At 36.0% G+C, this 15,372-nt stretch overlaps 1 protein-coding gene across 1 annotated transcript; it reads left to right on the top strand.

Annotated features, from left to right (window-relative positions):
- The first annotated feature begins 2,704 nt into the window (after positions 1 to 2,704).
- Positions 2,705 to 3,643, top strand: LOC123234134 (olfactory receptor 4K13). The gene has a single exon (XM_044660077.1). It carries the CDS (start codon positions 2,705 to 2,707, stop codon positions 3,641 to 3,643), a length of 939 nt encoding a protein of 312 aa, XP_044516012.1.
- Positions 3,644 to 15,372: the final 11,729 nt, after the last annotated feature.

The raw sequence follows: 15,372 nt of genomic DNA on the forward strand, positions 1-15,372 counted from the left end.
AGATTTTTAGGCATGAAATACAGGAAAGTGTTGAATGATGATATTATTTCTTATTTTCCCCACAGCAGAATGCAAATTATTTGAGGAAAGTTACAAACTCCCTCCTGTAGTTGTATACTCACCATTTAACTTTAAAATAGCTAACACTTATAGAGCACCTACTATGTGCCAGGTACTGTGCTTTAAAATTTTTTTTAATTTATTAAAATTTATTTTAAAATCATTTTTTTAAGTATACTGGGAGATAAATGCCTTTCTCCCCATTTTCAGATAAGCAAACTGAGTCAAAACAAGGTTTAAGTGACTTGCCCAGGGCTTTATAGCTGCTAAGTTTCTTGAGGGTGGATTTGAGCTAATGTCTTCCTGACCTAAGGGCTGGTATTCTGTCTTCTAAATCAGTGCCTAGAACATCACAGGCCTTCTTAAATGCTTATGGACTGACTAAATAATGTAAGCACTAGAATATAAAACATAATATTCCATCTTTATAAAGGATAAAGTGACGTTAGAGGTTCAGGGAAGTTGAGATCAGTTCCTCTGCATATATATTTAATATATATTAAAATGTAATTATACATCATACATGTATTCATCGTTTTTTAATATGGTTTATTCTGGCAATTTAAAAGGCAATATTTTGGCAATTTAATATCCTGTGAGGTGTTTTGGTACAAGTTTCCATGCTTTCCCAGTCCTCTCCTCTCCATTCATATATATATGCAAATATATATATATATATCACATATATATCTCACATATCTCATATATCAGGGAAAATCAAATGAGATTAGAGCTAGGTCTTAAAGGATGGGTAAAATTTGAACAGGCAGAGACATTATATTGCTAAGGAAATAACACTATTTTGGTCTCAAAGAACATTTGTTTGCTCCCTAGTTCAGTCTGTCACCACCTTGGGCAAACCACAACCCCTCTGGGGCTTAGTTCCACAAACAATGAGGAGGATGGACTACATAACTTCAAAGGTCCCTTCCAGATTTAAGTCTATGATCTATGTTTTGTGATCACAAGATCAGTGGATAAAGGGGAATGAGGAGGTAAAAAGGGGTATATGAATTATAAAAATATTTTCCATTTAAAGGCAGAAAGAAGTTTGGACTTCACTTTGCCTAGCAATATTGATGTGCTTAAGATTTCTGAGTGGGAGAGTGATATTGTGCATTAAGGAGATGCTTTTGGAAGTAATATATAAAGTGTGGAGAGACTAAATTATGATATCATATCCTAAGATTCAAGCTACGTCCCTGATTCTCAAGTTTCTTAGCCAAATTCTCAACTCGTCCTGAAATTCATGAAAAACATAGAATTACAGACAATTATGACCCTCAACTGCCTACTTGCTCTGTCCTTCCTCAGTCTTCCCTACTTCCCTCACTGATTCTTTAAATAGATAGCCTAGTTCATGGGACATTGTTTCTTAGTTCTCTGGTATGATTTAATCTGGCAATTTAAGAGGCAATATTCTGGCAATTTAATATCCCATGAGGTGTTTTGTGACTGGTTTCCATGATTTCCCAGTCCTCCCCTCTCCATTTCTTTAAAAAAGGTACTGAGGGGGCGGCTGGGTGGCTCAGTGGATTGAGAGTGAGGCCTAGAGAGGGGAGGTCCTAGTTTCAAATCTGATCTCAGACACTTCCTAGCTGTGTGACCCTGGGCAAGTCACTTAACCCCCATTGCCTAAGCCCTTACCACTCTTCTGCCTTGGAGCTAATATAGAGTATTGACTCCAAGATGGAAGGTAAGGGTTTAAAAAAAAGGTACTGAATTATGTCTCCATTTTCTCAAGGTCCCTCATTCAGCTCTTTTGCCTTTGATTGTAGCATGTTTTAGATCAGAAAGGATCTAGAAAAGGTCCCACACAGAAATGGAAATGGAAACGAGAAGAAAAATCATAGTTCTAAACTTTTAAAACCCCAAGGAATGTCGATTGCATACTGACTTAGAGTACAGTTAATTTTCTTTCCCAAATTCTGTTCCTTTTTGTGCTTCACTGGAACCTCCCGCTTTTCTTGTCTGCATCTGGTATGTCCCAGGGGCAATAAGTTACCGCTGACAAAATTCTTATTAAAAGAGGAATCATATCTGTTCTGAAAAAAATAATTAACTAAAGAAAAGAAGAAAAGAACTACAAAGACTTAATTTCCTAAGGAAAGAGAATTGCAAATTCAGATAATGGTTGGCATATAGGGAGATACATTAATTACATGGTTATATTTTGTCATTTAATGAGCTTATGCTGAATATTGAATAAAAATTATCCTTTGTGACTACATCTCAATGAAACAGGTGACTGATGGGAAACATAATGTAAGATGTGATAACTGCTTGCAAAGTGGATAGAGTGCTGGACCTGGAGTTAGGAAGACCTGAATTCACATTTGATCTTAGACAACAGCTGTGACTCTTAGGTAAGTAATTTACTCTCTATTTTGGTTTTCTCAGCTGTAGAATATCATAATAACATATACCTCCTGGGGTTATTGTGATAACCAAGCAAGATTATATTTGTAAGGTACCTTACATATCTAATAAATATTTTTTCCTTCCTTCTGAAACCAAAAATGATTAAGGCAGTAATTCTACAGAGTAATGTACAGTAGGATTGGATATCAATATTCCATTTCAAAAAGTAGAACTCATTTTTCTTTCTCCTTTTTTTTCAACACTTGGAACAGGGCCCAAGAAAATGGAACCAAAGAATAATTCTGTTGTGTCTGAGTTCATCTTGCTAGGACTGACCAAATCTCCGAAACTTCAAATTTTCTTCTTCCTCGGATTCTCTCTGGTATATATTGGAATTGTATTAGGAAACCTGCTAATCTTGATCACTGTGACCTTTGACTCACGTCTTCACACCCCAATGTATTTCCTGCTGGCAAATCTCTCTTTAATTGACATGATCTTGGGCTCCTTTGCTACCCCAAAGATGATCGTGGACTTTCTCCGAGAGCACAAGACTATCTCCTGGTGGGGATGTTTCTCCCAGATGTTCTTTATGCACATCCTTGGTGGGAGTGAAATGATGCTGCTTGTTGCCATGGCAATAGATAGATATGTTGCCATATGCAAACCCCTCCACTACATGACTATTATGAACCATCGGGTACTTCTGGGACTGGTATTGACCTCTTATGCAGTTGGTTTGGTGCACTCATCAAGCCAGATGGCTTTTATGTTGAATTTGCCATTCTGTGGACCCAATACAGTGGACAGCTTCTTCTGTGACCTTCCCTTGGTGATCAAACTTGCTTGTAGAGACACTTACGTGCTACAGCTCCTGGTAATTGCTGATAGTGGACTCTTGTCCCTCATTTGTTTCATCCTTTTACTCTTCTCTTACACAGTTATAATATATTCTGTTCGGCATCGAGCTTCTGGTGGGTCTTCCAAGGCTCTTTCCACTTTGTCAGCTCACATTACTGTGGTAACTTTATTCTTTGCACCATGTGTCTTCATCTACGTGTGGCCTTTCAGTAGATATTCTGTTGATAAGATACTTTCTGTGTTTTACACAATTTTCACACCCTTACTGAATCCCATAATTTACACACTGAGGAACCAAGAGGTAAAGGCAGCCATTAAGAAAATAAGGAATCAACATATAAATTCCAAACACAACTTGTAATTGAGAGTTCTGAATAATTTTCTTCTGTAATGGCATATAATTTGGCAAATAAACTCTTCTGATAGAGGTTCTTTCTTTGGTGATTTGAGTACTTTGATTTGAGTACCAAAGGAATGATTTTTTTTTTACTTTTTGTGATGCCTGAAATATATATCTTTTTCTCAAATTATATTAGCACATATGTTGCTTGATGATGAAGCTCTGATCCTCCTATTAAGTCTTGGTGAAGATCTCCTCTATATTGAAATGAGATGAGAGAGAGAAACAAAAAAGTGTGTGTGTGTGTGTGATGTTTGCTGGAGGTAAAGACTTGAAGTCACTTCTCCCTTAAAGTCTTCATCAAAGAAAACCATTTTAGGGTATCAGAAACTTACTTCAGAGAATCATTTTTCTAAGGTTTCTAAGGATATATTCCTGTCCTAGGATTTTGGACTTTCCAGCAGGAATGTCCTGAAGCCATCAGCATACTTTTCCTTTCACATCTTTCCATGGTTAAATATCAGTGATTTCTTGGATATTATGCAACATAAATTTTACTAACTCCTTGTATAAAATCCTCTTTCCCAGGTACTCTTTTTCACTGAACCATCTGTTATCTGTAAGAGTCTTATCATCTTGAAGTACTTAACATGGATTAGGTCTACTCCCATACCTGTACTCTTTTTTAAGGCCACCTACACCCAATCTATCACCTTAACTTTAAGACTCTTCCATACTTCAATAACACAAAATTCTACCATCATTCACATACATATCACTTCCCTACCTTGAGAAATATTCCCTTTTTAATTTATTAAAAATTTAATATTTAGGGGGCAGTTTGGTGGCTCAGTAGATTGAGAACCAGGCCTAGAGATGAGACATCCTAGATTCTAATCTGGCCTCAGATGCTTCCTAGCTGTGTGACCCTGGACAAGTCACTTAAACCCCATTGCCTAGCCCTTTCTACTCTTCTGCCTTGGAACCAATACACAGTTTTGATTCTATTTTTTTAAACCTTTACCTTCCATCCTGGAATCAATACTACATATTGGTTCCAAGGCAGAAGAGTGGTAAGGGCTAGGCAATGGGAGTTAAGTGACTTGCCCAGGGTCACACACCTAGGAAGTGTCTGAGGTCAGATTTGAACCCAGGACCTCCTGTCTCTGGGCCTGAATCTCAATCCACTGAGCTACCTAGTTGCCCCCATAGTATTGATTCTAAGATGAAAGGCATGGGTTTACAAAAATGAAATAAATAAAAATTTAATATTTTATTTTTCCCAATTACTCAGTAAAAGTAAATTTTTACATTTAAAAATTTTCTTTTAGTTCCTGAAGTGTTTCAATAATGACAAATCATGAAGGTATTAAAGATGTATTCAAAAGATGATGCCAATGAGCAAAGTGTTCATGGATCAACCTTATCTGGATATATTAGTAATAATTCACATGATTGATTTTACTGGATCCCTCTAATTTGTTCAGAAAAATTGGCTGGGGCTAACACTTAAAATTTCTATTAGCATTCTAGTAGCTGTACCTGGAGTTCTGAAAGGCTCAGGCAGATGGAAAGAGATCACAACAGTTCAACATTAACATCTGAATTAGTTTTTTTTTTCTTTTTTTTTTTAACCCTTGTACTTTGGTGTATTGTCTCATAGGTGGAAGATTGGTAAGGGTGGGCAATGGGGGTCAAGTGACTTGCCCAGGGTCACACAGCTGGGAAGTGGCTGAGGCCGGTTTTGAACCTAGGACCTCCTGTCTCTAGGCCTGACTCTCACTCCACTGAGCTACCCAGCTGCCCCCTGAATTAGTTTTGACCAGGGTTGGGGAACAAGTCTGGAAGAACTTTCAAATAAGCTTCTTCCTTGAAACCTGGCTGAATAATTGTGTTACCATCAGTTTCATTATCTTTGTAATTGGACTTGTAATATTATGTAAAAACTTCTGGTGTTTTCTATGTTTACAGGATAGCCTGAGACCCCCAATGATGTCAATGATATATTAAATGGATCAGAGACAAGCTCTCTCTCTCTCTCTCAGACTTGTCTCCCTGACACTATGCTGCAACTTTCTCTGTGTTTTGTTATTTTCTCTATGTGTTGACTTCCCCTCTCTTAAATCCCCTTCCCATTTGTTTTCCCAGTCTTTGGCTTCCCCCCTAGGTGATTAGAATCCACATGCCCTTTAAGAATACTCTTTTATTTTAAAAAAAGTTTTTCTATTTTTTTTTTACAGATTACATATTGACACAATTTTCAATAATCATTTTCTAACATTTCATGATCTATGTTCTCTCTCCCACCCTTTCACCTTTCCCAAGATAGCATGTAATATGATATAAGTTGTACACATGTTATTATGCAATACATATTTCCATGTCCATTATTTTATGAAAAAAGATAATGCTTACACTAGAGAAAAATTGGAAATAAAGCATAGATTTTGTCAGTTTATATAAAAATCTTTCCAAGTTCCCTAATAATGATAAAGTTCTTAGGAGTTACAAGTATCATTTTCCTACATAGAAATGTAAACAGTTTAACCTGATTGAATTCCTTATGATTTCTCTTTCCTGTTTACCTTTTCCCTTATGTCTTGTATTTGAAAGTCAGTTATTTTTTATTCAGCTCTGATCTTTTCATCAGGAATTATTAAAGGTTCTCTTTTTCATTGAATACCCATTTTCCCTCAAATGATTATAGTCATTTGGGTAGATGATTCTTGGTTTTAATCCTAGTTCTTTTGCCCTCTGGAATATCATATCCTAATTCTTTTACTGCTTTAATGAAGAAGCTGCTAAATCTTGTGTTATCCAGACTGTGGTTTCATGATAATTGAATTGTTCCTTTTTGTCTGCTTCCTATACTTTCTTCTGGGCCTAGAAGCTCAGGAATTTGAACATAATATTCCTAGAAGCTTAAATTTTGTGATATCTTTGAGGAGATGATCAATGAATTCTTTCAATTTCTATTTTACCCTCCAGTTCTAGAATATTAGTGTAGTTTTCCTAGATAATTTCTTGAAATATCGTTTCTGACCTCTTTATTTAAATTATGGCTTTCAGATTGTCTAAAAATCCTTAAGTGGTCTTTCCTCAATCTTTTTTTCAAGTCAGTTATGTTTCTAATGAGATATTTCATATTTTCTTCTTTTTATCCTTTTGTGTTAGTTTTTATTGTCTCTCTGTGCATCATGTAATCATTAGTTTCCACTTTCCAATTCTCATTTTTTCAAATATATTTTATTTTCCCAATTGTATCTAATAACAATTTTCAACATATGTTTTCCAAAATTATAAAATCCAAATTGTCTTCCCTCCTCCCTGTCAGAGATGATAAGCAATTTTTATCTGGGTTTTACATGTATTATTATATAAAATACACGTCTATATTGATCATTGTCATGAGAGAATATTCATATAAAACCAAAATCCCAAAATAAAACCATAAATAAATATGGAAAATAATATGCTTTGATTTATATCTGACTCTAACAGTTCTTTCTCTAGAGATGGATAGCATTCTTTTCATAGGCCTTCAGAATTGTCCAGGATAATTGTATTGCTATGAGTAGCTAAGACTTTCATACTTGATCCTCATACAACTTTGCTGTTACTGTGTTCAATATTCTCCTGGTTCTGCTAACTTCAGTCTGTATCAGTTCATGTAGCTCTTTCTGGCTTCTTCTAAAATCATCTTCTTCATCATTTCTTATAGCACAATGGTATTCCATCACCAACATATACCACAATTTATTCAGCCATTCTCCAGTTGATGGGCATCCCCTTAATTTCCAATTCTTTGCCACCACAAAAAAGCTGCTATATACATATATATACATACAAATATGTGTATATATTTGTACAACTAGAATATTTCCCCTTTCTTATATCTTTGGCAAGCAGACTCAGTAGTGGTATTATAGGATCAAAGGGTATGCACAGTTTTATATCTCTTTGGGCATAGTTCCAAATTGCCCCACACACAAGGCTTAAATCAGTTTATAACTCAACCAACAATGAAAGTGTCCCAATTTCACCACATCTCTCCAGTATTTATCATTTTCCTATACTGTCATATTGACCAATCTGATAGATGTAAGGTGGAACCTCAGAATTATTTTAATTTGTATTTCTTAGGGGCAACTGGGTGGCTCAGAAGATTGAGAATCAGTCCTAGGGATAGGAGGTCCTAGGTTTGAATCTGGCTTCAGGCACTTCCTAGCTGTGTGATCCTGGGCAAGTCACTTAACCCCCATTGCCTAACCCTGCTCTTCTGCCTTGGAACCAAAACACAATATTGATTCTAAGAGAAAGAAAGGGTTTTTTAAATTGCATTTCTATGATCAAGAGTGATTTAGAAATATTTTTTTCATATGACTATTCTATAGATTTGATTTCTTGATCTGAAAATTGCTTGCATACTCTTTTGTCAATTTAGGAATTATTTGTATTCTTATAAATTTGACTTGTAATTGTGTTCATATAATTCCTGCTTTTGTCTTGGCAAGTAGATTGTCAAGTATTTATATTGTTTAGTGTTATTTTAAATGAAATATTTCTTTCTGTGTCTTGTTGCTAAAATTTGTTGGTAATATATAGAAATGCTAATGATTTATGTGAGTTTATTTTGTGTTCTACAACTTTGCTAAAGTTTTACTTATTTTAACTAGTTTTTTAGTTAATTCTCTAGGATTCTTTAATACGATTACATTATCTGCAAAGACTGTTAGTTTTCTCATTGCCTACTTTGTATGTGATTGGCTGTTATAGTCACCAAATGAAAATTGGTAGTTTTGCACAATTCTAGTTGTTAACCAATCTGATTAGTATTATAACTTTGACTATATTGCAAAGAGTTCTTTAGAGTGTGGGGTTATAAGTATATCTTATTGCTGCTTATTATTGGCTTAAAATTATAACCTTTCCATTCTCTCTACTGATCTCTAGTGCTCCCAGTCCTCTCCTCCAGAAAACATCTTAAAATAACTAAAAATCATTTGTGCCTCTGCTTTGCCTGTGTTCTTTTCCTCATCCCTTTCCCACTAAAAATGCTAGTTTTCTGTGCTGGCCATATTGGTTGCAAACAAAAAGTAGGAAATAATATTTTCTCTCCTTTCTTTCTAGATCCTTGAAAGAAGAGTTTTGCATAATCAGAGAAGTACTATATTTTAAGAATGAGAAGGCGAAACATAATGATAGCTGATATTTATACAGCAGCTAATTCTTTTCAAGTCATTTTAACATTGTCATAACCCTCTGTAGAAAGGATTTGGGAATTCAGTATTATCATTTTATAGATTAAAAGTTAAGGCTCAGACTTGCCTCTGGTTACAAAAGTTAGAAAATATCACCCCTAGGCTTTGAATTTAGGTCACTTTTGATTCCAGAGTCTCTATTCTTTCTACCTAACCACAATGCTCTTCTATACCGATACATATGTCTCTCTTGGTCTTAATACTCCATGATTCTGTGAGATGTTGAGATTCTCTTTGAATCAGGTTACAGCATATCAACAATAATAATACCTTGGGATTTAATTTTTCTGACTGACCTCCAGTGATGAAGATTTTGAAACAAAACACATTTGTTTTCATAGGATCTCACAGATTCTTGATCACTTTAAATAGTTTACTTTTTTCATTGCATGATAGAGTCTTGTTGCTGTGTGATTTAGGAATGTCATTGCATGGTGGAGGTTTGCTGATTTGTGTTGCTACATGATGTAAGTATGTTGTCACACAATAGAGGTATGCTGTATCATTTATTTCATGTGTGTTATTTCATGATGGAAGCATGTTATTGAATGGCAAATGTGTTCAGCATCATTGTGAATTGAATGTATGATGTTATATCATGGATTTATAACATTGCATGACTTAGACCTGTATTTGCCATTGTGTGACTGAGTCATGTTATTTGTGCATTATTTCATGGTGGAGGCATATTGTTGCATGACAGGCATGTTGTGTCACTGCATGGTGAATTAGAGTCATTGTATTATGTTGAGACGGCATTGCATGTCATTGCACAAAGATATGAATCATCTCATAAAATACATGTGTCATTGAATAATAGAGACATTGTGTGGTATGATAGAGGCATGTCAACAGACAATGGAAGTTCTATTAAATCAATAATCAATTAAATAATAATTAAGTAAATGATCATTTAATTAATTATTAATGATTAATAATAATAAATTTAAAATCTGGGTCATTGTGTGTCATTGTATGCCAAGGGTATTGATTGTACTCATTTAGTAATGGAGGTGTGTCATTGTGTGTTGGAGACATGTTTTGCATAACAAAGAATTTCATTTTGTGGTATTTCCATGTCATTATGTATTATTTGATGGAGTTGTTTCCTTAAGTACCATTCTGTGAGAGAGGCATCTTTTTTCATGACATATATGTGGTGTTTGTTGTTGTATGAAGGAGGTGCGTCATTGTGGTCTTGGGCCATTGTGCCATGGCAGATGGTTTGGCTATATAAATACACTTGAGACAAAACTTGGAAAGTCCACCATGGACCCTTCTTTGAAAGGACAACTTAGCCTAGGACTTCTGGAGCCAGGGATCTACTGAAAAAGGCATTAGCCAAGACAAACACTGCATGGCTCATACATTGGTGACTTGCTAGGCACCACAAGATATCTATATTTGTCACAGCAGCATGGACAGGGGACCGACTACTTTATGAAGTTCTCTCTAATCTATTCATCCTTCATGATTCATTCAGCTTTTGGAAGAGCCATACAGGTTGTATATAGGACTCTTTTAATGCCTCTCCAATCTCTTTATGCCCTCCAGGAAAGCAACACTGCTGGCTTGTATCTATCCTTCAAGGGGCAAGTAAAGAAATTGGTTCCCACCTGGCCTCAAAGAACAAATCATATTTTACCACTTTAAGCCAGAGCCTGTACAAGACTAACAGTTGTCAGAAGGGCCAACCCCGGTGTGAAGTCAATCCCCAATATATATTCAGGAATGGGAATATGTGAATCAGGTACTTGGCAGGAGGAAGTCACCCTATTTGCATTACCAACTGTCTTTCTTTGAAGGTTGTTGACAGATCCTGGAACAGACTGGGGTTCCCATGAATGAGTCCATCCACACCAATATCTATGAATGTGACAACTCTATTTTTATTGCCTGATGACCAATGAATAGTTCATTCTACATAAGGCCTCCAGCTACTCTCCACACTTGGGAGTGACTTTGGCCCCATGCATGGGAGAATGGAGGGACTCCATCCATGTATTCTTGGCCTCCTTCTAGGACAGGACCTGGTTTCTCATGCAATGGCTTAAGAGTGGAACTACTGTGCAAGTTTTGATTTTTTCCCAAAGCTCTGCAAACACGGAATTTGACTGTTTGTCAATCGGGTCTTTGGGTGTGCCTATAGCTATCAGGTGTGCCAACATCTGTTTTCTAGTTACCATAACTGTGCCCTTTTGGCTCTTCTCCACTTGGACACCAAGGTTCTTATGCACCTTCTACACCTTATCTTTTCTCTTCTCTACCCCATTGAAGTCAAACAGCTTGCCCCATCTCATACAGTTTCTATTACCAGGGGACTCTGCATAGGTACTAAAATACCATTCTAAGATTTAGGATCAGTTTGCAAGCCTTTTCCCTTCATTCTTACAGTGTATGTAGCAGCAGCATTCAGACCCCCAATTTCAGGTGTATATAAAGCCTGTGTCTTTCCCAGTTCTCTTAATGCCTATTGCAACTCCTCTATTGATTTCCAGTTACCTGAATGTTCCAGGAGATCTTCATCATTTGGCCATACATCCTAACAACCCAGAATAATCCAATTTAATAGGGAGCAATGTCCATCCTGCTGTTGCCATAGCTCAGGTTTGGCGGTGATATTACTGACTTTCTCAGACATGCTCCTTGTGAAGGAGATATCAATTCCTCTTGAATCCCACAGCCATGTGGTCCAGGTGGGAATTCTCTTTCATTTTTTTTCTGGAATTTTGATGACTGGCCAATTAATTCAGCAGGAGTGGACTCTTGTTTTATGATAAACTCTTCAGCTACATCTCTCAATTCCCCATCCTTATCACCTATCTCATGCCCCTTAAACTTTCTAGCAGTAATAGGGTGATAGACCCTGGGACCAAAGTCCCCCATCCTTCCTCAACACCTACCCAAGCCTGGGACAGAAACTGCCACAATAGTAAAACCTGGCAGAACACCAGGACTTTGCTGTCAGAACTAGACAAATGACCTCCTGCATCACTGACCACCATTCCTGGGAACTTCCTGCTCCCAGAGACCGAGGCTCCCAACCCCCTTGGGACCATCCAATCAACTGGACACAAGTATCACATTTTGACTAATAGAGGCAATCCTGATTACCTCATCCCAGACCACCACCCTATAAAAGATTGCTCCCTTCTCCACCAAAAGGGAGACCCTTAGCCATCCATAGGTTTGGCGCTCCCCCTTGCTCTCCTTTTCTCCCCACCCCCACTCCACTGTCCCTTCTACTACCATCAGCCTCTCATCTTCCTTTGCCCCCTCCCTTTCCTCTAAATAAAGCTTTGCTGTATTACTCCACTCTATGTGTCATTAGCCTCTGGTCAGATCCCGTCAGCCAGGACTGACATAGGGCATTCCCATACTGGGGGGAAGTTCTGAAAATTTAAAATATATGTAATTCTCTCCTCTTCATCATCCTTATCTACAAACCCAACTTTCTCCTTTGAGTCTTACCCTATATCACTGTCTTCCCAGGGGATCCAGACATTAGCACCAACCTTTTACTGTAAATAGCAGTCAAGGTTTTAACTTCCTGCTCTGCTCCTCAATCTTCTCCATTAGCCCTGTGGCCAGAGACTTTGAAGTAGCATCTCATGGTCACTGGCGATTTTCCTTCAATCTCCTCATTTTTCTCTCAGCTTCCATTTGGACTTCTGTAGCCCATTTTACAGTTCAAAGTAGTCCAAAATAACAGCACACAGCCAATTGTAAAGATACGACTCACCCAGAGGTATAATTCCATCATAATAGGAAGGTATTTGATTCCAAAGTAAAATGCAGATCCTACTAGAATGAATTAAATATGTTGATTTATTAAAATTATATAGGTAATTAGGTTTAGAAAAGAGAATTTATTTATGAAACTGACCCTATGGCCACAGCAGAACAGAATAATGGTTCCCCAAACCTTCCTTGACCAATAAGACATTATATAGAAACAGCACAAACAAGGCATGATACCAGGAATGGCCTGTGGTCAAATATAAATTTTCCCATGAGATAGTTTAGATTTCTATTGCTGTTTACAGTTATGATATATGTGGGTGTAATTAGAATCTGTTACCCTAAAAACTACAGTTCCCAGCACTCCACTCTCCTCACTTTACATGCTGACGTAGGGAGGATATAAATTTGGTGTAGCCCCACCTCTCGCTATCTTCTTTTCCTGATGCAGCTTTTGGTGGAGCAGGTCTTTTAAATAGGCAAGGAGAGCTTGGTCATTTGGTCTTATTTTGTTAGATAATTACCTTTTTATTCCTTTACTTCTAGTGATTATTGATAAACTTTATAAAATATAACACAGAGTATTGGACATTAATTTAAATCCTACAGGTGGCTTACATTCCTTATGGAGACATAAAATGATATGGAGTAATAAAATGAATGAGGTGATNGGAACCAATCGCAGTCTTTACATTTGCTACCCAGGGGATGGTCAGTAGTTTTTGGAATTGTCACCCACTTTAGTAAGTTTCTTGTGGACTTCCTCTACCTTACTGTTAAGTAGGGGTCTCTACACTTTTGGTTGATTAAATTTAAAAGTAGTCAAGGGGAGAGTCAATCCCATCTTCACAATACATTATTGTTAATAATTATTATTGTTTTTATTATTTTATAACATATTATACTTATTTATTATTGATATTGACAACAATTGTTATTATCATAATGGAGTGGAAGATATATTGATTTCAAGTAAGAGAATTTAGGTTCAGATTCCAGCTCTCTCACCTTGTCTGGTGTTCAGTTTCCTCATCACATAATAAATGAGGTAGACTAGAAGATCTTCTCAGATTCCTTCTAGCTCTAACTCTATGATTGTAAAGTTGTATTTGGAAGACTCTATCTCTTCTTGATTATTGTGGCAATGATCTTTGGTTTTAGGATAGCAAAGAATAACATGATTCTGATCATGAGACAAAATATAAAATTACCAAGGCTACCAGAGGCTTGGCATATCTCTGGGACAAAAGCTTTGATAAAACTGTTTTGATAACAAAAAACAACTATAACCAGCATTCATATAGAATTTTAAGGTTTTAAAAAAGCATTTATACTTATTTCATTTGATCCTTACAACAATCCTATGAAATATATTATCTTCATTATATAGTTGAGGTAATTGAGGTTGAGAGATGTTTATGATTTCTGCAAGAACACATAACTAGTAAGTATCTAAAGCAAATTTGGAACTCAAATCTTCCAGTCTCCAGATTCCATGCTCTATCCATTGTACTATCTAGGTGCTAAATCTCATTGCCATATAATATTTTGAGAGAATAGGACTAATCTTCAAAAAAATCTTGAGTTTTTATAACATCTTTTCTTTAATTCACCTTATTTAGAATAGATAAAAAAGACATGAAATAAGAAAACGTTTATTAAATACTTATTAGTATGTACCAAGCACTGTGCTAAGCAATGAGGGTGCAAATAGAAAACTGAGTCAGTTCCTATTCTCAAAGAGCTCACATTCTACTTTAGGAGAGACAACACTTAACTTCATGGCACATAGAAAGGCTATCTGCCAAAAGGCCTCAAATGGTAATGCCCCATGAACCTTGGGGCACAATTTCAGATGGACCTTAACCAATGACTGGTGGTAACAGAGTAATGTGTCCAAAGGTTGGAATGGAATGAGCTCTGAGTTATGCCTAACAGACAGAGGGATTTGGGGGTGGGGTCAGAATCCATTTGAAACCAGGTATCTAGAACATGAAATGAGCATTTGGATTTAGGATAAAAGAAAATATTCTTCATTTATATCTTGTGTCTTTCAAGGAATAAGCTTCAATATTATTTGAGTTGTTTCTGTATGATTGAAAAAAATGGATCAGTTGTTAAAAGATTTTTTAAAAATTTAATACATTATAGTTTTCCATAAAGATTTTCATCTTAATAACTGCATAAAAATAACTTAGCAGGTGGAAAAAAATGCCAGTCCTGGTGTCAGAAAAACAAAATTTAGGTTTTATTGACTGACTGCTTGACCTTAAGTAATTCGTTTAATGTTTCAGTTTCCAATTCTTTAAGATAAATATATTAGCAGTTCCCCTACCTACATTAAAGTGTTCTTTAAAAAAATTCAATGAAATAGTCTAGGTAAAAAGTATTTAATAAACACTAAAGTATTATACAAATATAAGGAATACTGATAATTATTACTATTGCTAATATTAAAGAACAATGCTAGAAATTCTGATACTGCCATTTATAGGGTCATCATGTGGAGAATTGACCCAGGCATATGGTCAGTTTTATAACTACAATATTTGTCACTTTAAAAAAATAGGTCAATATCACCCAAAGCATAGCACAGAATATACTATCAAATTATTTTCTAGATAATAATAGTTATTTTAATTATCCACATATTTGCATCTATGAGTAGACAATTGTAATCAAGAAAAAAATTTCCCAGTATTACTTTCTATTGTTGTCCTTAGAATAGGAATTTGATTTACTATTAGT

The sequence above is a fragment of the Gracilinanus agilis genome, chromosome 2, assembly GCF_016433145.1.
Source record: "Gracilinanus agilis isolate LMUSP501 chromosome 2, AgileGrace, whole genome shotgun sequence".
Classification (NCBI taxonomy): domain Eukaryota; kingdom Metazoa; phylum Chordata; class Mammalia; order Didelphimorphia; family Didelphidae; genus Gracilinanus; species Gracilinanus agilis.